Source organism: Nothobranchius furzeri, chromosome 15, assembly GCF_043380555.1.
Source record: "Nothobranchius furzeri strain GRZ-AD chromosome 15, NfurGRZ-RIMD1, whole genome shotgun sequence".
NCBI classification, from domain to species: domain Eukaryota; kingdom Metazoa; phylum Chordata; class Actinopteri; order Cyprinodontiformes; family Nothobranchiidae; genus Nothobranchius; species Nothobranchius furzeri.
Window position 1 is genome coordinate 51,630,093 of NC_091755.1, and position 26,131 is coordinate 51,656,223.

General features: G+C 41.1%; 2 protein-coding genes across 2 annotated transcripts in view; one reads left to right on the forward strand and one right to left on the reverse strand.

Annotated features, from left to right (window-relative positions):
• The window catches only part of tti1 (TELO2 interacting protein 1), a 31,534-nt gene extending 26,469 nt beyond the window's left edge, over window positions 1-5,065 (forward strand). The window contains exons 13-14 of the mRNA XM_015968566.3: window positions 3,159-3,246; window positions 4,533-5,065. Of these exons, the coding sequence (XP_015824052.3) occupies window positions 3,159-3,246; window positions 4,533-4,740 (296 nt within the window). The 3' untranslated portion in view covers window positions 4,741-5,065. The remainder of the gene's footprint in view (window positions 1-3,158; window positions 3,247-4,532) is intronic.
• A 9,144-nt stretch (window positions 5,066-14,209) lies between these two features.
• Window positions 14,210-26,131, reverse strand: part of vstm2l (V-set and transmembrane domain containing 2 like) — a 64,811-nt gene continuing 52,889 nt past the window's right edge. Inside the window, exons 2-4 of the mRNA XM_015968565.3 lie at window positions 21,461-21,630; window positions 17,926-17,970; window positions 14,210-14,891 (exon numbers count right to left, since the gene is read on the reverse strand). Of these exons, the coding sequence (XP_015824051.1) occupies window positions 14,439-14,891; window positions 17,926-17,970; window positions 21,461-21,630 (668 nt within the window). The 3' untranslated portion in view covers window positions 14,210-14,438. The remainder of the gene's footprint in view (window positions 14,892-17,925; window positions 17,971-21,460; window positions 21,631-26,131) is intronic.

Here is a 26,131-nt window from a genome sequence, read left to right on the forward strand (position 1 = left end):
GGCACAGCCGCTCAAGTCACCGAGTCTCGCTATTGGCGCTATTTAAACCAATGTTGTAAAATTCCTTCTGCCCAGCCCAGATGTGCTCACTTGTGCACCCGTGAGCCGTGGTTCAGCCGGAACGCGTCTGACCTCTGACAGACGCACTCTGAACTTCAGATCTTCAGCGCGCTGTTAATAGCCTGAATGGGAATCATTTCTTGTTATTTTGTTACATCCACAATGTTCTGTGTGTGAGGTTTACAACGTCAGAACACCTGCATGAGACAGTTGTTAATTACAATCTGCCAGAATGACTCACCAACTTCAGATTCCTCCAACACCGTTAAAAATGATCAAATACGGAACATATCAGCGTGCGCAGGCCAGAGTGCTGAAGCTCGGTGCATTGTTATTATGAAGCTAGGGCACATGCGGAGGACACGCACACGCGCGCACGCAAAAATATACATGTTTTCAATTACATTTATTGGGCCCACTTACTTTTTCTTTGGCCCACCCACAAATGAGTTTCTACGATAATGGTGACATATGACAGACTTCTCTGAGCTCCGCAGCCATTACACTTTTCACCTCGCGCACCCCCTAGCGGCAGCTCGCGCACCACACTTTGGGAATCCCTGCGCTAGGCACTAGCAGCCCTCGGCTGGTCATTGACTGGTTCAAACACTCCCTCTGCTGTCTATTAGCATGGATAGACTGGCGTTAGCATCGGAGAGGCTAGCCATTAGCGTACCTAGGCATGCCACTAGCTGGATTTCCTACCCCCTTGACGGACCATTAGCATGGATAGGCTGGCTTTAGCATCGGAGAGGCTAGCCATTAGCATGCCTAGGCATGCCACTAGCTGGATTTCCTACCCCCTTGAAGGACCTTAAGCATGGATAGGCTAGCATTAGCATTGGAGAGGCTAGCCATTATCATGTCTCGGAGAGTCACTAGTCAGCTAGTGGCCAGCCTAGGCACGCTAATGGCTAGCCTCTCCAACGCTAACACCAGCCCGTCCAGTCTAACGCTAGCCTATCCATGCTAATAGACAGCAGAGAGAGTGTGTGAACCAGCCAATGACCAGCCGAGGGCTGCTAGTCCCTAGCGTATCTAGTAGTAACGCCGGTAAAGGTGCTATTCCTCAGTAAGCAGCTCCAGCCTCTCAGTTACCGGTGCCAGCTTACCATTAATCAGGTCGGTAGTTTGCTTCAGAATTTATATAGCCTCCTGCTGCTGGGCAGTAGTCTTAATTTTGGCCCCCATACCGCGCCATATTTTGGAGCCACCATCCCAGCTCCTGATCTCTAAATGTCTGCGGTCAAATCTTAAACACCTTGTGCTCATTTGGAGAATTCTCACAACTATCAATGTTCCGTCACGCAAAATAAAAAATCTTCCTCACGTCTAAGATGCCTGTGCTTCTTTTTTTTTGCCTGGAACTTGAAGCTGTCTTGCTTCCCATCCGAAGGAAAAAGGATTTGTTGTAGGAGATGAAGAGAATGTGGAGTCAGCGGCTGCAGCCGCACTCGTGTGAATACCGATTCGGTTGCTGCTTTCCTCTGGGACGCTTGCAGCAAGCCAATTACCAAGCCTTAGCTAGAGTGAAAGAAAGACAGAAACGCCGATTTACTGAAGCCAGCGATACGTTTCAGCCCCGCTTCTGCTTTCAGCTGCAGTTCCACAAATCCAACATCAACTATAGCCTTCTTTTCTTTCCTTTTAGCGTTTCTCTGCTTCCCTCCAAGTACCTCGATTCAACACAGACTACAGACTGAGTGCACCACCAGGAAGAAAAGGAAGAAAAAGGGGACAAAAGTGGTTGCTAAATAATCCTATTTAACTCTGAAATGTGCACCGCTGCTGCTTTTCTGGAGTCGCAGCGAGCGGGCGCGCTCACGCCGAGCGTGGGTTGAATGGGTAAATAGAGTAAGCAGAGAAGGAGACAGACATGTTTTGAAATCAGGCTTGAAAGGCAGCCCAGTTTTCAGCTTAGGGAATTGCTAAATGTCTGCTGGGAAAGGAAGGAGAAAGAGAGATACAGAGGGAGAGATGAAAGAGTGGGGAGAAGTCGAGTGGATGGAGAGAGCAGGAGCTGGAATAGGTTATGAGAAATACGGCGAGTGGCTGATAAGGGAACAAAGGCAGGTGTGTCAAACAGCAGGAGGTAAGGAGACGAGGATGAAGATAAGGGAGGAAAATATTGCCCCTTTTTAGAAAAAAAAAAGAAGTGTAAGGGTGGATGTGTGAAATCCAGCCTGCGGTGAAATCTTTCTCAGCTACCTTTCAGCTCGTTAGGAGTTAGCAAAGGTAAAGTCCAGACTTGAACCTCTTCCTCTTTCATCTTTAACGATCCGACATTTTCAACCCCACTCTGAGAGCTGGGATTGTTTATCCTAGGAATGTTTTGGAGTATTTGCCAGTTGTGATGAAGATATTTTAGGTTTATATGAAATAAATTAAATTCACGTTTAGTTATAAAGCGCCAAATCACGACAAGAGTCGTCTCAAGGCACTTCACATAAACATTCCAATTCAGGTCAGTTCATTAGGCCAATCAGAAAAAAGTTTCCTATATAAGGAACCCAGCAAATTGCATCGAGTCACTGACTAGTGTCAGTGACTTTACAGCAATCCTCATACTAAGCAAGCATTTAGCGACTGTGGAGAGGAAAACTCCCTTTTAACAGGAAGAAACCTCCAGAGGATCCTGGCTCAGTATAAGCAGCCATCCTCCACGACTCACTGGGGATCGGGAAGACAGAGCACACACACACACACACACACACACACACACACACACACACACACACACACACACACACACACACACACACACACACACACACACACACACACACACACACACACACACACACAACAGATATACCAAGTAACGTTTCTATGGTTACATTGTGATGTCTTAGTAAATATTCTATTTGGTGAGAGATAAACTTTATTGTAGTTATCCTAGTGAATCTATAATTAAACGGGTAAACTAGTAGTAGCACATTCGATGTCAAAGAAAGTAAAATGTTATTATCAGGAGAGGGAGAATGTTTAAGTGGTTAGCAGCAGTGTTGAAGCCTATGGCCCCCTCCATGAGGGCCCCACATCAGAACTTCATTGTAGCTTCTTCTGGGGAGATGAACGTTTGTGTTTGATTTCCTCAGGCGAAGCAGACCTGGACGCTGTTTGTGAAGCCTGTCTGCCCTACCTGAGCTGTCGGCAGCCTGTCAGACTCCAGGAGGCTTGTTTAAGGTGAGATTTATTAGGAACACTTGCTTTGATGGAGATTAATAAATAAAGGCAAAAAGTAAAGAAGAAGAATAAGAAACAATTTTATATAGTGCCCCTCAAGAAAAAAATCACAAGAACATAAAAAAGACAAACATTTTTTAAATGATTAAAAAATATTTCTACTGTAAAAGGTATCGTAATAAAAAATAGGAAAAAAAGAAAATCATGCTTTGTTATTATTCAGAAAAAAACTGCTGAAAACTCAAAAATAACTAAAAAGGAAATAGTCAATTATTACATAATGCTATGGAAGATGATAAGTGCCACTGAAAAGAAATAAAAAAAACAAGAATTCCAACTTTTTTTCTCAGAAGTCAAAAACTCGAATTCTGAGATTGAAGTCACAATTTTTTTTCTTTTCAGGGTCACTAATCCTCTTCCATATATGGCTATTGAACAAATCTGTAATTGTTATTTTAGAACTGTTAGAATCCAATTAACACGTGAAAACATGCAAAGAATTACCGTAACTATCCTAATACTGACAAACTTATTGGAGATTTGCTGTTTTGTTTCAATCAAAAATATGACTTCAGAAAAAGTAGAAAAACTAACATTTTTATTATTAAAATGTTTTTTTTCCTCTCACACTACAATAATAATCTCGGACTTATTCCTATTTTGTCCATTACTCAAACATTTGTCACTTTTCAGCTCCAGTTTCAATGCACTGGTTTCAACTTTCCATTTCTCCACTGTAAATATTCTTTTCAGTGCTTTCTAGATTGAGCATTAATAATGTAAGTTATTTGACTAAACTTTAAAGATAAAGATTTGCTATAAAATATAGAGTTTTCTGTTAAAATATTCATTTTAGTTATGCATAATGTTTCAGGAAAAGGTTTGTTTATTTATTTATAATCTACATCTCTCATGACTTTCTCCTGTGTGTTCCTTGTTGCCCACTGGGCTTCAGCAGGATAAAATCCAAACTCAGATCTGGTTTGTTGCCATGGATACAACCAATACACTCCCACCAGCACCGTTGTTTTACTTTATACTACATCCGTGCTCTTTTACTGCAAGTTTAGTGTTTTACAGCACCCTCCCACAAAATAATTTAGCTTGGTGTGAATTAAACAGTAAATTTCTTGCACAAAAAGTAAATGCACTTATTTTTTGATCAAAACAAAAATGGGAGGCTGGTTTAAGAACCAGGAGTCAAACTAAGCTGCCTCGTCACTCGAGACATAAAAGTGTTGATCCAGGAAATTAACCCCTGCCCCTCCTTTCTTTTCTCCACACAGCGTTTTCCAACACTTAATCCAGGTGGATCCGGATACTTTTTGGTTTACGCTAAACGAGCTGCACTGCCCGTGCTCCTACACGCCACCCCACCCCGACCTCCCTCCCATACAGCTGAGCGGGATGGGTAGACCCAGGGACGAGTACTCGGACAACGTGCTGAAACTGCTGAGGGAGGAGTTTGGCTTGTGTGACGGGTCGGTCTGCTAAATGAGGCGGCGATCAACGCGACTGGATCGACCACTGACCCAGTTTAATGCCTCGAGAGACAACTTGCTGAAAAGCAGCCGTGAAACTTGTCTGTGATCCACTTCCTGGTGTGTGTATCTAAGAGGAATGGAGGTAAAAAGATACTCGTTCGCTTTGCTGTGGGTGTTCAAACCAGGAACGAAGATGATAGTTTCTCCATGCTTCATTTGTCTTCTGGACAAACTGCTATTGTAAATACAATCTTTCACCATTTTGTTCAGAGAAATGACTCAAATACTAAGATATATTTTTAAATAAACATCAGTTTTACTTTTGTCTTCAGTAATTTTGGGTGAGAATTCTGTTTTTTGTGCCAACTTCATCACTAATCACTATTATTCAATCACTAAAATATAATTGATGGGTGTAGATCAGTCTAAATGTCTTTAAGCATGAACAGGAGTTAGAACCAAGTGGTGTATTCTTTAAAGATGCTGGGTAACACGATACAACAAGGGTTCCTTTATCAACATTACTTGATGCATTATTAAAGGGACTTTTCGGACTTTTGAATTTTTATGCTCGCGATTGCCCCCTCAGGCCAAAAGCGTAACGGCAACTTCAATAGTAGGCTCGTGCACGAGGCGCGCATGCTGTACGTGCACACTCCTTAACGAAAGTAACAGCTGAGACAGTCCCGTGTGTGTGTGTGTGTGTGTGTGTGTGTGTGGCCCGGAGGACAGAGGACAGGAGAACACGCAGCTAATTAATTAAATAATTTGGTTCTGTACCTTTCTCTTCAGCACAGCCGACAAAGGTTTATGATGGGTCAGTCCTCCTGCATGCTCAGATCATTCTCTTCCCTTGCTTAAAATTTTTTTCCAAAATGAAAGTTGAACCCACATCTTTTTTATCTGTGAATTCAATACCGTTCAGCGAGTCTCAGGCCCTGTCCACACGTAGCCGGGGATCTGCCAAAACGTAGATATTTTTCTACGTTTTGGCCTGTCATCCAAACGAAAACGGAGTTTTTTCACACGAAAACGGATCTTTTTAAAAACTCCGGCCAAAGTGAAGATCTGCGTTTTCTCCGTTTTGGGTGTCTGCGTGTGGACAGACAAAACCGGAGTTTTAAGGTCCGCAACGTCACTTTCCGTGACAAAAAAATGCTGACATCACGTGTGCGACCTGTGTTTACACTAGCCGACAGCATGGATGCCCTCAGAGCTGCGCTCGCTTTATCAATTGTCCAAGCGCTTTTTGCTTGTTTGTTTTTGCAAGCGGAATTACTGCTCCTTGCGGAAGACCACAGACGAAGGACGAGGTTAAGAACGGGGGAAGTACTGCCGCCTACAGGTCTGGCATGTCCTTAACAACGTATTTATCTGGGTACGTGTGGACAGAGTTTTTTTAAAAACGAGGTGGTGTGGATGCAAGTTTTTGGAGGGGCGGATATTCGTTAAAAAAAAAAACGGCTACGTGTGGACTAGGCCTCAAATAAAAATTTGGGCGTCTTACTGTAAAAAAATATACCATTAATGTAAAAAAGAAACTCTAAATAAACTATGTTCACATCCAGAATCAAACCCAGGTCTTCTGCATGGGAGTCAGACATCTTACAAGGTGAGCTACACTCTAGTAACATTCACAGTATCTGTAACATTTATATCCTTGATGACAGCTGAAACAACGTCAAACCAAAGAACGGTTCGGAGCGAAAATGGCTATTTTGTTGCTAATTTGCAGGAAATATCTAGAAGAAAGTTCTACAGAAAGTAGCTAAGGGTCCTCAGAAATGTAGCTAGCTTTGTCACTAGGCGTTAGGAACAGCGACAAAGTGGCACTGCCTCTCTCTCTGCTGCTAAAGCTACGGATAGCAAATGCTACGGGCGATGCCTGAGCGTGAACGCGCATGAAACAGCCTGCTCGACCCGAGCATCTCTCTTTTTCTGTGATTTTACAGAAAAACAGGCAATCACAGTAAAAATGCCAGGGCTCATTCTACAGGACCAGGGCATTGCAGGAGAATGTATGAAGAATAAATTTATTATTTCTATACATGTTTTGGCTGTCAAACTTCCATAATGTCCCTTTAAGCATTAACCCTTTGGTGCATAATGGTCACTACAGTGGACAGGTACTGAAAATAGTTATTTATTTATTTTTGCTATTAAGCACAGCTGTTGAAGACTTTATTGCATGTGAGCCCCTCCATTTGGACTTCAGTAAGGCAAGCCAACATATTTCATGTTCAGAATGCACGCTGTCCACTGAGGTGGACATGTAATAAATTATTTGTAAATTAACAAAATGTCACAAAAAATATTTGTCGAAATTTGTTTAATTCACACCTAAAGATGATCGAAAAAAATTGTTTAAAAAATCATGGTTGAAGATCTCATAATTCATGCATCAGAGGGTTAATAAACAATCCCGTTATTATCGTAGTAGTACATTTAATGTTTAATAATGCACCAAGTAACGTTAATAAAGGAACACTTATTGTGAAGTGCTAATGAAGACAGTTTATTTATGGTGTTTTCAAGTGAAAATGGCTACTATGAAGGCTACATGCAGGGTTCTGATCCACTTAGCTACCTGATTGGGAAGGGTGTTGTTGCTACAACCAAAAGAAAACACTCTGTGACTAGAAAAGTGACCAGAACTGCTATCAGATGGCTTTAGGGTTCAAGAGGTCACATGTAAATGAAGAAAACACCTCCGTTATCACGTCCCGTCAGTGACCTGAAGCCTCCCCACCTGACTGCTCCGTGACGAACGGATGAGGCTTGTAGGGAAACACGATTGCCTCGTGTTTTGTATTTAGCCAGCCTGGCTTAATGCCACTGAGCACGGTGAGGCTCCTCTTTATCTCATCCTGGGCTGTTGCTATTTATCCTGCTGCCATGGCTGACAATAGCACCATTAGTCATCAGCAGCAGTGAGAGGAGAAGTGGGTGGGGGCATTGACAGCCCCCATTACAAACAGTCAACTGCTTAACGTTATTTTTCCTTAACCCTTTGGTGCATAATGGTCACTACAGTGGACAGGTACTGAAAATAGTTATTTATTTATTTTTGCTATTAAGCACAGCTGTTGAAGACTTTATTGCATGTGAGCCCCTCCATTTGGACTTCAGTAAGGCAAGCCAACATATTTCATGTTCAGAATGCACGCTGTCCACTGAGGTGGACATGTAATAAATTATTTGTAAATTAACAAAATGTCACAAAAAATATTTGTCGAAATTTGTTTAATTCACACCTAAAGATGATCGAAAAAAATTGTTTAAAAAATCATGGTTGAAGATCTCATAATTCATGCATCAGAGGGTTAATGCACGTAGACAGACGCGCTGAGCTGAAGGCAGAGCCAAGACACACACACACACACACACACCAGATAGAAATGTTACGGCCACAGTTGGGGAATCCACACAAATAACAAGGAAATGACCACAAATTCATTATTTTATATACAATTTATTTCATTTGATAAAGGCATACACTTAATGTGAGACCAAACATTCTAGAGGAAATGTAACTTTTACCTGCTCTCTCTCTCTCTCTCTCTCTCTCTCTCTCTCTCTCTCTCTCTCTCTCTCTCTCTCTCTCTCTCTCTCTCTCTCTCTCTCTCTCTCTCTCTCTCTCTCTCTCTCTCTCTCTCTCTCTCTCTCTCTCTCTCTCTCTCTCTCTCTCGTATGCTTGGGGAGAAATGAAATACAAGCTGTTGTACTGAAACCTCTCTGGTTTGTTGTTCCTCTGATAGCTACAGCCGAGGAAAACCAGCTCATGGCCTTGAAAAGAGAAGCTCGAATTTATAAGCAGAATGAAGACAATGTCTGTGTTTCTCACTGCTCAAGGCTTCGTCATGGTAACATCATTGTGAGATATTTCCACGTAATTCTCACATTGTCTACATTTCTAAGCACTTGGCCTCTAAAAAGGCTCATTTCTACTATTGAAAAATACGTATGTTTCCATTGCTCTGTGCCCGCTGAAAGGATCGGTAAAAAAAAGTATCAGCATTCATGCTGCTTTAAAGGTACAATATGTAAGACATTTACAGTGAAATAATCACAAAACATTTTAATGTCTCAATCATGTTGGAATGAAGTTTACATTGAACAAGATTTCCTATTCAGGCAGCTTGAGGGGTTGTCAATTTTTCTTTCAAAATGGCCAAAGAGGGACATAGTGTTTGTTTACAATCTGAGCCCGCGGTGCTCCCGAGTCTGCGCCGGCATTTGTTATTTGACACAGACCGGCAGAAAGTTCCAGAGATGTTTAAAAACTGAAGCCAGTAAAATAAGTGGCCCAGAAAGTATTACTTGCATCCATAAGAAGCGGCAGCATCCTTTTTGTTTGACTCTAATATTGGGTAAAGAAGCTTTGAAGCTAACACTGAGCTAACTTTGAGCTAACAACGCTAATGGTGAAATGGGATAAAGAGTCAGCACTAAAAAAATCTCAAGCTACTTTTTCAATTACCAACAATCAGAAATTACAGTGAAATGTATTTATGTTGTCAACGGCAACAGCCGTAAAACTCAGAACAGGAAAGAGTCTTGTTTAGCTTAGAGAAATGAACATCAGCTCCCACATTCGTACCACAGGATGTCATTCCTACACCTTGAAAATCGCTGTTTCTAAACTCCCAATGCTGAAACAGTCGTGATATGCTGAAGAGGTCGATGGTATGGAGACACGCCGCAAATGAGAAGACCGAGCCATCATTTTTTCCCCTGCCACCTTCACCCCATGCAGAAATTTCCCAGAACTCTTACAGAAGAAACGCAGCTAAGGCTTTCCAGACCACTTCATCAAGGTGGTTGCAAACTGGTATTGCTGAATGCAGTTTAAGAAACGCAACGCAGGGAAAGGGGAAACCGCGTCTGAGCAGCTATGGTGGAAAATGTGTCATTCATCTGTCTGTACAGCACTTTTGGAGAACAGGAAAGCAACAAAAGCTAAAATACTATTTTAAGAATTAAACATTTAATGTACAAAATGTCTGAGGTAAAAACAAATAAACAGAAAAATCACAACAATGAAGCTTCAAATAAATAAACCTAACTCATATAACAAAATTTCTAACACGTAATGTGTGCATGTTGTTTGAAAAAGTATTTTTTTTAAGAAAATTGCTAAACATGCACTACCTTTGTTTCATAATATACAGCCTTATGTACAAAGTGGATTAGAGGCTTGTAGTGGAGAGGATTGAGGCTTTTTTATATAGAACCAGTTGGGCTGGAGAAGAGAAGCTGGGAGATGAATGCAGCACTGCTATACAAACCTCCTCTCCTCAACAAAATAAAATAAAAATCCACCAAGATAACAATTGGTTTTTTTTTTTATTTTTTTTTTTACCTATGGTCAATATTCTGAGGCACATCAAATCAAATAGTTCATTTAGCCCCTTTGGATTTAATCTGGTCCTGGCTTTCCAAACTAGAGATGCCAACAAGGAGCAGTTGCATTGATTTCTCTCAGGCTGAATGGACTGAACCTGCAGCATAAGCGAGAGAAGAAAAAGCATATTTTTTAAACCAAGAGCAGCCTGTCCTGTCCTTCGTTTTCTCCTGGAATCCCTCACTATCCGAATCACTCGTGTTTTCACTCAGAGGAAAATAAATGAAGACTGCGTCTGTCCTTGATGAGGGCTGCTGCTGCAGCTTTTGGGGCCTTGAAGAACTCCTGCTGAAGAAAACAAGTTTCCTTTCCTCCCTGTGTTTGTGTTTAAACAATTTGATTTTATTTCTCGAGCTAAAACCACAATCTCCATCGGTGATTAGTTGCAGGCAACAACATTCGAACTGGTACTAAGAACACGTTAGCTTGGGATTAAACTGCAAATCAGTTGTGACATTTGTGTTAATAGTGTATATCTTTGCAAATTTGTATCCAGTTCATCCTCAACTTTTTAGTTGTACATGCTTCCAGAAGTTGTCTCACATTTTTTGCGCCTTCTGACTCAGAAACCGAACGCGATGGATGCTGAACAAATCCTTTGTGACTTCTTTGAGCGAAATGTAGGCTTGCTTTTTAAAAGCCCAAGGCCTTGTGACTCACAAAAGGAACCTGAGAATATTCTCAAGCACTTTGACATTTTGGAAACTCCTCTCGGGAGATGCTCACAACTGACCCATGGCTCTGTCCCGCTAAGCCCCGCCCCCAAATGCAAACAAACCAAAAGCATTCAACCACTAGTTCCTAGACTCGGACATTCATGCCATCTCGTTCCAAAGAACGGCATTAGGGCCTGCAACACTGTTGTGGTTCTCTGGGCTTTATTTGTGTTTCAAAGGCCAAGTTCACAGAGATTTCACTTTTAATTTACTTGTTTATATGATCAGTCACTCCTGAGTTTAAAACATGCGGGCTAAATGGGAAAATACAGGGAGTGCAGAATTATTAGGCAAATGAGTATTTTGTCCACATCATCCTCTTTATGCATGTTGTCTTACTCCAAGCTGTATAGGCTCGAAAGCCTACTACCAATTAAGCATATTAGGTGATGTGCATCTCTATAATGAAAAGGGGTGTGGTCTAATGACATCAACACCCTATATCAGGTGTGCATGATTATTAGGCAACTTCCTTTCCTTTGGCAAAATGGGTCAAAAGAAGGACTTGACAGGCTCAGAAAAGTCAAATATAGTGAGATATCTTGCAGAGGGATGCAGCAGTCTTAAAACTGCAAAGCTTCTGAAGCGTGATCATCGAACAATCAAGCGTTTCATTCAAAATAGTCAACAGGGTCGCAAGAAGCATGTGGACAAACCAAGGTGCAAAATAACTCCCCATGAACTGAGAAAAGTCAATCGTGCAGCTGCCAAGATGCCACTTGCCACCAGTTTGGCCATATTTCAGAGCTGCAACATCACTGGAGTGCCCAAAAGCACAAGGTGTGCTATACTGAGAGACATGGCCAAGGTAAGAAAGGCTGAAAGACGACCACCACTGAACAAGACAAAGACTGGGCCAAGAAATATCTCAAGACTGATTTTTCTAAGGTTTTATGGACTGATGAAATGAGAGTGAGTCTTGATGGGCCAGATGGATGGGCCCATGGCTGGATTGGTAAAGGGCAGAGAGCTCCAGTCCGACTCAGACGCCAGCAAGGTGGAGGTGGAGTACTGGTTTGGGCTGGTATCATCAAAGATGAGCTTGTGGGGCCTTTTCGGGTTGAGGATGGAGTCAAGCTCAACTCCCAGTCCTACTGCCAGTTTCTGGAAGACACCTTCAAGAAGTGGTACAGGAAGAAGTCTGCATCCTTCAAGAAAAACATGATTTTCATGCAGGACAATGCTCCATCACACGCGTCCAAGTACTCCACAGCGTGGCTGGCAAGAAAGGGTATAAAGGAAGAAAAACTAATGACATGGCCTCCTTGTTCACCTGATCTGAATCCCATTGAGAACCTGTGGTCCATCATCAAATGTGAGATTTACAAGGAGGGAAAACAGTACACCTCTCTGAACAGTGTCTGGGAGGCTTTTAAGTGTCCTTGCAAAGAAAGGTGGCTATATTGGTCGCTGATTTGTTTTTGTATTGTTTTTGAATGTCAGAAATGTATATTTGGGAATGTTGAGATGTTATATTGGTTTCACTGGTAAAAATAAAGAATTGAAATGGGTATTTATTTGTTTTTTGTTAAGTTGTCTAATCATTATGCACAGTAATAGTCATCTGCACACACAGATATCCCCCTAAAATAGCTAAAACTAAAAACAAACTAAAAACTACTTCCAAAAACATTCAGCTTTGATATTAATGAGTTTTTTGGGTTCATTGAGAACATGGTTGTTGTTCAATAATAAAATTATTCCTCAAAAATACAACTTGCCTAATAATGCTGCACTCCCTGTAGTCTTCTAGCCCTATTTCCTGCATTAGCTGCCAATAGACAACAGAAGCGGAAAGGTTCGAATTGGAAAAGCCTGACATTTGCTCGTCACAAAGTTCATATCGCTTTGCAACAAGGAAGGCTGTTTATTTAGCATCCAGGAGAGGGCAGAGCACGTCTTGGTTAGTAGAAGCTATCATTTAGCATTAGCAACTCCACAACACTGCAGAACCCCATCAGGTTTGTCTTATTTGTGGAGATAAAACATCACCTTGCAGAGCGAAAAGAGTCAGTGGTAAAGTTGTGCTGCTGATAGCCAATCAGAGGTAAGATTTCTGAATATGGGGAAGAATCCAAACCCTGGCGTCTGAAGCTAACCTCCCATCTGTCTTTTTCCTGAAACAGGAGCGTGAGAGCTCTTTTCTCATAAGACCGACTCACAGGGCAGAGAGAGAGACCACTGCAAATGTACTCAAAAACACGAGGTTTTCAAGACACACAAATGGTTAACTGATGTGCTCGGGGCGCACACAAAACCGATGCACAATATTCCAACAGCATAATCAGCTGAGTTCACTTGATCCAATTTTCTACACTGAAAAAAGGGGGCAAATGTCTCTGTTGGACAAAGCTGTGTGGCAGACAGTCGACTCGGTGTGTCACCTATAAACAAGGACGTCTACGTTTGTTCCAACGTAAGACATTGGTCTTGTATAATCTCAGAAATCAGGACATACAAGTTCACATCAATCGTGTAAAGCATAGCGGTGACAAGCTTCACTAAGCCCGCCTTCTTGCACGGATGGTGAATGAAGACGTGGTCTTTAATGATGTTTCTCTCATCAAAGACGATTGACTGCAGGCTTCTCTGTGGGGTAATGCCGACCTTCTGATTAGCTCCTCAAAGATACACAAATGTTGTTGCCTCCTAAAGTTGTAAAGAACATCTCGAGTGTCAAGCAGTCACGATGGCTTGCCAGCAACAGGAGGGCGGGGCTTAGAGCCACTTGTTCATTTGTCGCATCAGTTGCACATCCGTGACATAGCGGTGTTCAATTAAAGGCAAGAAAGCTTTATGAGAGTTTGGCCATCAAATAGCAAATAAAATGAGACATTTGACCACCTCATGTCAACGTGGAACACCTGATGCCACGTCAAAAATTTTATGTTCCAATATTCCCAGAAAGGTTTTGTGTCTCAAAGTTCTCACCAACGTTTCAAATATTTGGAGGCCTTTTAGAAAATCCCTCACAAGTACGGTTGGCAACAGTCACAGCTTAAGGATAAAATTATGATTCTACAGGAGGACAGGTCCTATTATAAATTTTTTGATCGCAGTTTTTTTTTGTTTTTGTTTTTTTCTGAGAGTGTTTTAGATCACAGAGTAAGGCAGTGAACAGAGCATGACCATGAAAGGCTGTCATTTACAGCATTTGAGATACAAGAGTAGAACAAAGCACTGGTTAATGGGAGAACTAAAACCTTACTTGTATATCCTTTTTCATTTTTTTTTGTTTATTTTTGGTTCTTGAACCAAAAATCAATGAAGCTGCCTAGATCTACACATCAGTCCCTTCCCATCACCCCCCCCCCCCATTACCCACCCCCACCCTTGTTGAATGTTAGGAAGCCAGACTTTACAGGCAGTTTTCAGACAGTGAGCAGTCCAACGCAGACTAATGCACAGCAAGAAAAAGCCACACTCCTTTCACAGTTCACACCCCTCTGCTTCAAATAAATCACATTGCACATTTCAGTGGATTCTGGATTTCACTACAGGCCTGCATTGTGTGAGGAGAATAGCTTTTATGCTGTGACATACATTATGTACCCATTGTGTGATGCCCCACTCAGGCGTAACAAGTGTTTACAGCGCACAGCTCGGCTCGTTGGTGCAGTCATTGTGGCTGTGGTTACTGTCCACGTCCCTCTTCCTCAGCTCTTTGCCCGCCTTGTGCTGCTGATTGTTTCCCTCGTGGCTGTGGCCGTGGTGGGCAGCAGACGAAGGCCGTTTGCCGGGCTCCTGGTGGTGCCCGTGACTCTGGTGATGAATGTGCTCTTTGGTGCCGCCGTGGGACTCCCTGTCCAAAAACCTCATGTCTCTCTTGGTACTGTCCATGGCGTCAAAGTTGCTGTTGTGCTTGGCGTCAATGCTGTCGCTCTCCGGTATGATCTGCAGGTATGCTCTGACGCGGTGGTGGCGGGCACCGGCGTCATCGCTGAAGTCGATCACACGGCATTCGTAGGTTCCCTCATCAGCGGGCTTGACTCGAGAGAGGCGGAGCTTATGGGAGATATTGCTTCCTACGACCTTCACCACCTGGCAAACAAGAAGGGCAAATTATGGTGAGGTTTGAAAGTGAACTGATAGACGATCATGCACCGGGGCAGCCCTGACCACAGGCGACATGTGCTAAAAGGCAAGGCAGGCAAATGCTTTGGGCCCTCATGCCCCCGGGGTGCTGATCAGCCATAGACTGGCCGGACTGTTCCTTGGAGTCGAAGCAGGTCAAAGATTACTGTCACAGATACTCAACATTAGAAAAGACAAAAATGGCCATAATCCGGTTAGTTTTACAGATTAGAGTCAGACCCAACACATGTTCTGCCAAATGTTGCACATCTTTGTCCAATTCAATTCAATTCAAGTTTATTTATAAAGCGCCAAATCACGACAAGAGTCGTCTCAAGGCACTTCACATAATAAACATTCCAATTCAGGTCAGTTCATTAAGCCAATCAGAAATAATGTGTCCTATATAAGGAACCCAGCAAATTGCATCAAGTCACTGACTAGTGTCAGTGACTATACAGCAATCCTCATACTAAGCAAGCATGCAGCGACAGTGGAGAGGAAAACTGCCTTTTAACAGGAAGAAACCTCCAGAGGATCCTGGCTCAGTATAAGCAGCCATCCTCCACGACTCACTGGGGATGGAGGACAGAGCAGACACACACACACACACACACACACACACACACACACACACACACACACACACACTCACACACACACACACACACACACACACACACACACACACACACACACACACACACACACACACACACACACCAAGCAATGTGCCTATGGTAATATGGTGATTTCTTAGTAAATATTCTATTTGGCGAGAGATAAACATTATTGTAGTTATCCTAGTGAATCTATAATTAAACGGGTAAACTAGTAGTAGCACATCCAACGTCAAGGAAAGCAAAAAGTTATTATCAGGAGAGGGAGAATGTTTAAGTGGTTAGCAGCAGTGTGCTAGACGATGGCCCCCTCCATGAGGCCACCACAGCTCAGCAGAACTGTACAACGCGTTAGGGTTAGTAAATTCACAGAAATGACTCAACAGTGTGAGTTTTGGAGGTGCAGATTATTTGTTCATCAACTTCGCAGATACACTAGCAGACCTGGCCTTCTCGTTTCACTTTTAGAGAGAACACGCCGAGAACACGTTACTCCACTTTTACTTCCGAGGCATTAGCTCTGCAGGTGCATGCACGGAAACTAGATATTAGTGAAAAATAAAAAAACTTTATATGAATTATTTGTTTATTATTCAGTTTTTGGCTATTTCAAAACCTTATCATGTGTTTATGTTAATGAAATCAGACCCACACTGTAAAAAAAAGGAACCTAATTATTGCTCTGCAGAAGCTTAAAAACATCCCATCTTCACCTCCTTCTGGCCTCATCACCCCTGCTGCTGAACTAATCTTATTTGGAGCTCTGGATGTATAAAGACTCCACTCTTTAGAGGTAAAAGCTTTGCAAGTTCACAGAATAACGCTGCTTAGATGATAAGAGTCTGGGAACATCATGAGATCCGACACGCCAGGATATAAATACTACTCCCACCTTCCCTCCGAGGATGCTGATAGATGACTGCGTGCAGCTACATCCTGCATTTGTGGCTGCATGTAAAACAGAATTAGCACTTAACGCTCACTATTTGTGCGTTTGTGTCTGCATCCTGTAAGGATCTGTCATGTTTTTGTTTGACTGCATGGATGTGAGCCAGCATCCTTTGTGCAGCAAGAGATTATGATTTTACAGCTGCATAGCCTGCAGCGGTTGGCTCCACTTACACTCACAACACACAGGCTCCGTCACTCAAACTGCAGCTGGCGCTTTCATTAAATCACACTTTTTGTTTTTGAGATTGACAATAATAAATGTACAAGATGTACGTTTTATTTCTTGTTTCGTTTATGGATCTTTATAGAACTTTTTATTTTTTAAAGAGGATTTAAAAGTAAGGTAAAGGTCACTCTGGTGATGTTTTCTTGCATTTTGTCACGGATAACAGAATATTCTGCTGACTCTTTGCCAAAGTTTGTCACTAGGAGGAGGCGTCGTAGCAATAAAGATGACGAGAGGTTTATTAGAGTCTGAACACGATGCACTGCAAGCCTCGTCCTCTTGAGAAGACCGCTTAACCACCCACGAGCTCCGCTGCTGCCCGACACTTAAATCACAAATTCATCCAGGATCAGCTGAAGGTGTAACTGTGTGATGTGGAGGGTTTACCGCACTGAGAGCTTCGTCTAACTAAACACCCGTTCATCTCTCTCCATCTGTCCAGAGCCAGGTTGCAGAGGTGTCAGATTACAGAGGGAAACCAGACATCACTCTCCCCAATGAGCCTCTCCGGGGTCATCCCAGGAGAGAGGATATATTATTCATCCAATAAAGTCTGAGTCGCCCCTCGGGTCTCCTCCCAGTGGAACAGGCCTGGAAAAGTCCCAGGGAAAGGTGACCATCAGAGGCTCTGCTCCCGCTCGACCCAGGCTCATGGAGCTCTTCACCCAAGTCCAGCCACGTTATAAAGGAAGTTCATCCCAGCTGTTTATTCTTTTGCTAAGGGTTGAAATGGACTCGTACATTTAGAGCCTTTCAGCTTGGATCCACTAACACATACACACATGGAACTGTGTGGGATTTTTCTGCCTTCATTAAATCCATCCATTTTCTGAACCCGCTTTGTCCATGTGGGGTCGGGGGGGCTATCTCCAGCGGTCAATGGGCCATCAGGCGGGGTACACCCTGGACAGAGAGCCAGTCCATCGCAGGGCAACACAGAGACACACAGGACAAACAATCACACACACACTCACAAGCTAACAGTCATGTTTTTGGACTGTGGGAGGAAGCCGGAGTACCCGGAGAGAAGCCACGCATGCACAGGGAGAACATGCAAACTCCATGCAGAAAGATCCCAGGCCCGGAGGCGAACCCAGGACCTTCTTGCTGCAAGGCAACAGCTCTAACCACTGCGCCACTGCGCAGCCCCTTCATTAAATCACAAAAACAAAACATTTCCAGGAAAATAACAGCTCTGACTCACACTTATCTTTGTAGCATCCTTTGGTGTCTCCTCCTCAGGAGCCACCTAAAATAAAGAAGCAAACACGAGAGAATCAGATTTCCTGTTTGAAACATTTGATCACGATTGCAAGCTGAACAGATTTATGAACATTTGTCAATGTCACTTTGGGTATCTGGAAATGAATGAACATACAGTTCTACCTACATTAGGAAGTATATCTATTTATGCAAACTGAAGCTTAATCCTGCATTGTATCAAATCCAACAAACTCCTCAATTTAAAGGTGCAATGTGTGAGAATGGGGTCAATTTGATTACTGCAGTCCATTTTTCCGATCAAAAAGTCAATTTCTCACTGCTGTTCCATGAGAGTCATGGCTATTGCCACTTACGGATCAGTGCCAGAAGATTCTAGATGACAAGCAAAAATGAGAAAGTTGATACAAAGATGAACACATTGTCATATCTGTTGCTATAACTTTGTGTTTCACTGTAGGAAGCCTTTACTAGACTTATTACAGTAGTATGCTCATGGCATTACGGGACACGTTGTTTTCTGTTAGCTTGTTGTTATAGATCTGAACGTCTCATTTAAGGAAGGGAAACACCATGATTGACTCAATATTCACGTCAGACATACATACTGTAATATCCAGTTGTTGGTTATTGAAAAAGTAGCTTGGGATGTTTTAGAGTCGACTGTTTGCTTCTAATTCTCCCTTAGCAATGATAGCTCAATGTTAGCCTCTAGCCTTTTTCACTCGATAGAGTAAAACACAAAGATGCAGTGGCTACTTAGGGGTACAAGAAATAACTTCTGGGTCACTCCTGTTTATTGGCTTAGGTTCTTTAAACAACTCTGGAGAGTTTCGCCTTTTGGCTTACGGTGCGGAATTACGTCAAGCTTGGTGCAGACTGGGCAACCTCACACGCAGATTATAAACAGTAACTCTTTGTTCCTCTTTGGGTTTTTTTCAAAGGTGAAAAACTCTCCAGCCAGCTGAGAATGAAATCTGTTTCAATGTAATTTTCCTTCTAACATGATTGAGAGACTCTTTTATGATTACTTCACTGTAGAATTATTACATATTGCTCCATTAACTTGTGTGCATGATCAGAGTCTAAACAGTCATAATCACCAATGGACATCATCAAGCATTTAACGAAAGGTAAAGAGACAATGCGTCATTTTTACCATTAATTTCTGGAAATATCCATCAAAATGTTGTTGACAATGAATGAAATGATGCCCAGTTGTTGAAAAATACTGGCAGCTTTGCAACATATAACCATAAAAATCAGGTCTAAAATACATGGGAGCGGGTCTAAGTCTCTGGGCGATGCCATATTAGAGGCCATGTTTTTTTTGTGGAACCCCCCCCCATCATTTGTCTTTTCCTTTCTCTTTCACCTCTGTCTCTGTGTCTGGTCTGAATTACAAAGCATTCAAAAACAATAACAATAAAATTTGAAGTATCAGGCATGACATTAAAAGCAGACGCTTTGATGCTCCACCTGAGAATAAATCTGTAAGGCTTGTCACCAGCATTCAGACATCAATTCTGCTTGCTTCACAGCCAGACAGGACACGGTAAAAAAAAAAGAAAAAAAAAGAAAAGAAAAAAGAGGCCATGTTTCCTTCTACAGGAGCCCTTGAGGACAAAATGCATTTACTGATTTGTAACAAATGGTTACAAAACTTTCGTCATTCTTAAATATTGTTTTACACATTTACATCCACTTGTTGCCAGTAATGAAAGGGAGCTGATGTGCTTGTTAATTAGCAAAAGTTTGTACTCCCCAGGGCTTTTTGACCCTAATGGGCATCCATTTGAAAGGTCTTACTCCAACACAAAAATACTGCTTGCTTGCAACTATTTGGGTATCTACTGCCCCCTATCGCCAGGAAAAATACACACCGTCACTTTAAAGCAACATTTATTTTTTTATACATCTTAATTTGTCTGATATCATCACATCTGATCATAAATCAGTGCTTAAGCTGCTCTGTGACTGTTTGATATGTGATAAGCAATTTGCTAACACTAAACTACTGAGGTGGTATTGACTGTCCCTTGTTCCGCCATGCGTGAGAATATTCAACCACCAGAAGCCAAAGCTTAATAACTGCAGCTTTCACACAGGCTAATAGGAAACACAGGAGATGCACAAATGCTGTATGCCACGTAGACTTTTATTTTATAAAAATATTTTTGTCACTTCCTTTAAATATTTAATCAAAACACAAGAAGCATAATTTTTTTGAAATGTTCAAGAATTGTATTTCAAAACCCAAATTAGTCATTTAAACTAGGTAATGTTGCAAGGCCATTTCCACAATGGTAGTGGTGAACAGATATGCTAAAATATTAGGAAATGCGATAAATTTCCCTAATTCAGAAGTTGCCTTATAGGCATTTAAAATTATTGATGCATAAAGATCAACAGATAACGTAAAGGAGACACACTGTGACTTTTTCTAAAGTTGTAAAAGTTCTGAAGTCGATACAAAAAGACTCCTAACCAAATCCAGCAGACGAGCTCACATCACTCCAGTTTTACAGTCCCTCCACTGGCTCCCGGTAGAATATAGAATACAGTTTAAAGTTTTAGTCCTGACCTATAGAGCTCTTAACAACCAGGCTCCAAGCTACCTATCTGAGCTTTTATCCCCACACATCACCTCTCGGAACCTTAGATCCACATCTGAAAACCTCCTGGCTGTTCCTCGAACCAGACTGAAAACCAAAGGGGACAGGGCCTTTCAGAGTATTGCACCCAGACTTTGGAACAGTCTACCTTCAAATCTCCATCTCTCTAACACTGTAGAGGTCTTTAAAAATCATCTAAAAACTCACCTTTTCATCCAGGCATTCCCTCCCTAAATGTTTCAAAAAGATGGCTTTGTTCGGGTTCACACCTTCACTTTGTTTATAGTCATGATCTTATTTTCTATGTTTATCACTGCTATTGTTTTTCTGATGTTCTTATTGGTTAGAGGTATTTGCCCTGATCTTTATCATGTTGTACAGCGCTTTGTGATTTATATCTGAGAAAGGCGCTATATAAATAAACTTTTACTTACTTACTTACTTACTTAACAAGTTTATGATGTTCTTTGAACTAAGTCGCTCTCACAAAAAGTGATTGAATCAGTTTTGACTTTGACATTTTCAGTACCTTTCAGAATGAGCCGTTTTAGGGCTCTGTTACTTTAAGAAAACAAGCTAGAACTAGTGATGCCCATCACCTGATTGGCTGCTATAAGCTGAGAAACTCTGACATCCGGGAAAGGCTTGGAGTTGAGCCTCTGCTCTTCTAGCCTGGAGAAGTGAGAAGTGGTTCTATGCACATTTGTGTGACATCACAAACAGGGACTTTTTGATATAGCTCGTTTGAAGCACATCATTTCTAAACTAAACACCGGCAGAAAGCCAGTGGACATGTTTTGTCACGTTTAAAGTGTTAACAGAGGCAGTAGAGACCCACATGGCAGCAGAAAAAGATGACAAATTAGACTTTTGCAAAATAAGTCCCCTTCAATGAGGACTTACCTCATTAGTCGTCCAGGGCTGTCGGTTTGTCCAGTCTAGATGGTTCCTGATGTACCACCATTGGATCTCCAGTGAGTAGGATGGTGTTCCTGCTCCTCTAAAGGAGCAGGCCATCTCCACATCCTGACCTCTCTGGGCCATCATATCGTGAGGCACCTCTGTAAACATAGCTGAACAGACACATGGGAGATGTCAAGTTCATTCAACGTCTAAAACTAAAACCCAAGCTAAATGTGTTTAAAAAATGGTCAAAGATAAGAAATAAATAAAGCAAGAGTGAAAGGATTCGGGGAACTTCAAGATTCAAGATTTTAATAATAAAATATAGTTTTAGTAATAAAAAATAAACACCAGTACCAATTCTGGTGTGTTAAGTAGTTTTTAAGGGTATGTGGTGAAGACCATCTTGACATCGTCCACAACCGTCTGGTATGGAAACTGCTCTCAGCTCAAAAACGGACATCAACCTCCCTTTTTAAGGAAACGTTCATAACAGCAGAAGTAAAATCAGAGTAAAGAACAAAAGAATCGGCTGATTTATTGACTGTTATCTTGATTTATATAGGCTGGTCTAATTATTTCATGATATATTATTCACAAACTCAACCTGACTGCTTTAAGCCAAGAGGTGGTGTGATGCAAATTTAGGGTTAATTAAATCTGAACTTTTTTTAACCGTGAGTTTAAGATACACGTAGCTAGGTGTCCCACAAAATCCTGATTATTTTCTACGATTCGGCCAGTCATTCACACCAAAGTGAAGGTAAACTGCATCAAAAATTATTCTTTCAAAAACTCAGACCAAAGTGGAGATTTGCGAATGATTAATTTTTAGCACTTGCTTGTGGACGTGAATAACCGGAATTGTGCGTTTCGAAACCTGCGACAAATACTTTGCCATGCGACTTGTGATTATACTCACACGATTTTACTAGCATAATAACTGCTTTAGAAGACCACAGGCAAAGGACAATATCAAGGACAGTTATTGCCCACTATCTAGTTATTCCACAGAAGGTTTATTAGGGGAACTACTGCCACCTACAGGCTTGGCATGCCAGGTAATGCGTTTCACAATACAATGGATTTTTTGCTGGAAATGAAGTGGTCTGGACCCAAGTGTTTTCCTTGATGTTTGGGGGAAGACATTTGGTTTTACAAAAACCACACCACCTGTGTATTTGGCCTAAATCTAGACAGAGTATTCTGTATCCCTTTACTAGCCATATAAAAAATAAAGTGAACAAACAAAATTCTAAAAACTTTTGGAGATGATTGAAGAAAAGACATACCGTTATTACATTGCATTATCATTACCTTATTATTACTACAACTGTTAATTTATTACTTTAATTAATTTACATTATCCTCAAGCCCTTATTGCCCCAAATCAAAAAATGCAAAAGGGGACAAATTTCACAGCTTTTCTCTTGGTGAGGAAGTTAAAATAGGTGATTTAAATGTATTTATAAATTATTTAATTATTTAAATGTGACTTTCTTTGCAGGCACAACAATTTCTTAACCTTTGCCACAGATTTGTCTGATTCAGTCAATCGGACGTGCCAATCCTCTGCCTAAAGAGGGCTGATTTTTATCTTGATCCATAGATTCATGTCACCCTGCGAGCCCGCAGTATGGATCTCTTTTGTATTACTGGAGCAGAACAAGCCTACAGTCATACACCCCTCTTGTGCATTGATCAAATCTGCTTGTATTTTTCATTTGTGAAACCTGAAACGCACCAGGTATCGATTTGACATTACACAGCCAGCAACAATGCCCACAGCCCCTCTTTTGTAGATAATATTCAAAGCTGAGACAGAAAAAAACCTGCTGTGTGGGAGACAGATCCTCAGAAACGGTTCTCAGCAATAATAATAATCTGCCCTTTTCTGCTTAGCTGTACGCCGACAACACACATTTTTATGTGAATTTCCATTTGGAGACCACAAGAAAATGTAATTTCAGACTATAATAGTGTGAGAGATGGTTTTTGCTTATAATATTCAACAACTTATCTGCATAAAAAAATTACTTAAAATGCAAAAAAACTGTAAAATTGCGCATAATACCATTTAATTTAATTATTCTTTACTCTGCAAATCTCTACACTCAATTTATCCTTTGAAGCAATTATTAAATCGTTAAAACCTCAGTGTCTGCATCACCTAAAAATGGCCCTATCTAATGTCCACAGAGTCATTGTTGAGGCTGCAAAAAGCTGAGATGATTTGAGTTTTCTTGCCCTGAAGCATTATCATTATCCCCGAGATAAACTGTGAAAGGCTCTCGGTGACTTCAGTGAGTCAGCCCTCTACAGCCACACTCGGCGTCGACCACTTTACCACGGCAGAGAGGATAGATACGAGGGAAATTAATACCAGAAATAGGCCATTTTTAGTATTTGCGCAAAATAAATCTGCAGTAATGAGCGAGTGCTAATGAGAGCTAGGCTGTGTGTTTACGAGTGACTTATACATTGAAAGAATTACAAAAACAACATTAATACGAGTCGTTGGGTGTCAATACCTACGGAGTGAGGGAGAGGAGTGTGTGTGAGTGGAAGAATAGTCTTTCATCTCTTTAAGAATGTGGTAGTTACAGTCACAGTAAGTCTCAATCTAGCACTTGAACTTCCTTTTACAGCCCTCTAATGAGATTTTTGCACATACAGTATTTAAAATGCAAATGACTGACAAAAAATGGATAAAGTAAAAAAGATATTTCAAGGGTCACATCATTGTTTCTAAACGCTTAGGAAGAACCTTCTTATCAAATCAATCAAATCAAATCAAATATACTTTATTAATCCCAGAGGGAAATTAGAGTTTCAGTACACACAATTCAGAGATCAGACATACATGGGCAAGACACATGACAAGATTTGGTGACTGTGGTCATTCGCAACCCGAGTCGCGCTTCCTTAATAGAGGTAAGAGGGTAACATGAGGATTGGTTCAGGTGGAGGGAAAAAAGGCACTTCAGAGTTACCCTCCACCAGGAGGGCAGCTTTGCAAAAAAAAAAAAAAAACACCTCAAACATATGCAACAGACTTCAGACAACACAACATAAGTGTCCACTAGGTGGGGTGGTGGGTTGGGACTATCCCCACTTCAGTTCCTGCAGCCACGATAAGCAGTGCATGTCACCTCAGTGTGGAAAGGGGAGGAGCATTGAGGGTCGGAGGGTTGCAGTGACCCTGGAACGTTTCATCGGCCTTCTTAGAAATTTTACTTTTTTACTTGTCTTTTACCCACCATACATACATACATGCATACATATATGTATATGTGTATACATATACATATATATATATATATATATATATATATATATATATATATATATATATATATATATATATATATATATATATATATATATATATATATACATGTACATATATATATATATATACATATATATACATATATATATACATATACATGTATATACATACACACAAACACACACACACACACACACACACACACACACACATATATATATATATATATATACATATATATATATATATATATATATACATATATACATATATACATATATATACACATATACATATACATACATATATATACACATATATATTTATACATATATATATACACACACATATATATATACATATATATACACACACACATATATATATATACATATATATATATACACACACATATATATATATACACATACACACACATATGTATATATACATATATACATATATATACATACACACATATATATATATATATATATATATATATATATATATACATACATATATATACAATCTACATATATATATATGCATATATACATATATATATATATATATATATATATATATATACATATATATATAATATATATATATATAGATATGTATATATCTATTTATATATATATATTTCTTCTCAGCCTTCAGAGAGTACAGACGCTTTTTTTCTCAGCTCCCTTATCGGCTTCCCCAAGGCTCTTGTGCCGTCTGCCTACAGAGCACTTCTCTGCATTTCTCCTGAAACCACTACTCTTTTTTGGAAATATGGACTTAATTAACTGGTCATTCAATGCGATTGACAACATTTTTTCTACGATGAGAACGGAGAAGGGGGCTCCCACCTGTCCCGAGGGGACATTCGCATCGGGATATGCACTCGATTCTTGGGAGGTATGGCGAATCGTGTGCCTCTCTCAGCTGTCCATCGAGGACGTGGAAGATTTGTGGATGTTTGGCCTGATGATCACTGGATTTCTTCTGATTGGAGTGGGAGGATATCTGGTTTTCTGGAAATTTGGGAAGACGGGAGCGATTGGAGTGCGACCCGTGCCCACGGAATGTGCCGCTCGGGCGGTGACCTCACAAACTGGGACGTTACTCGAGGTGAACCGCAAGCTGGATAATGTCCTCGTGGCATTGCCTGTGATAGTACGCAAGATGGATTTGATCTCGGAGAGGGTCGCCGGACGATGCGGGGATGTTTAGAACGTATAATTGGCTCACTGGTGGACATGAATGACCACTTAGAGACTCCAAGGAGGAGAGGAAAATTATCTCTGCCTGCCCCAAACAAAGTCATGTTTATGCTTATCTGACGCCATAGAAGCCTCTCAAGGCTGCCTCAACACACCCCCACGAAA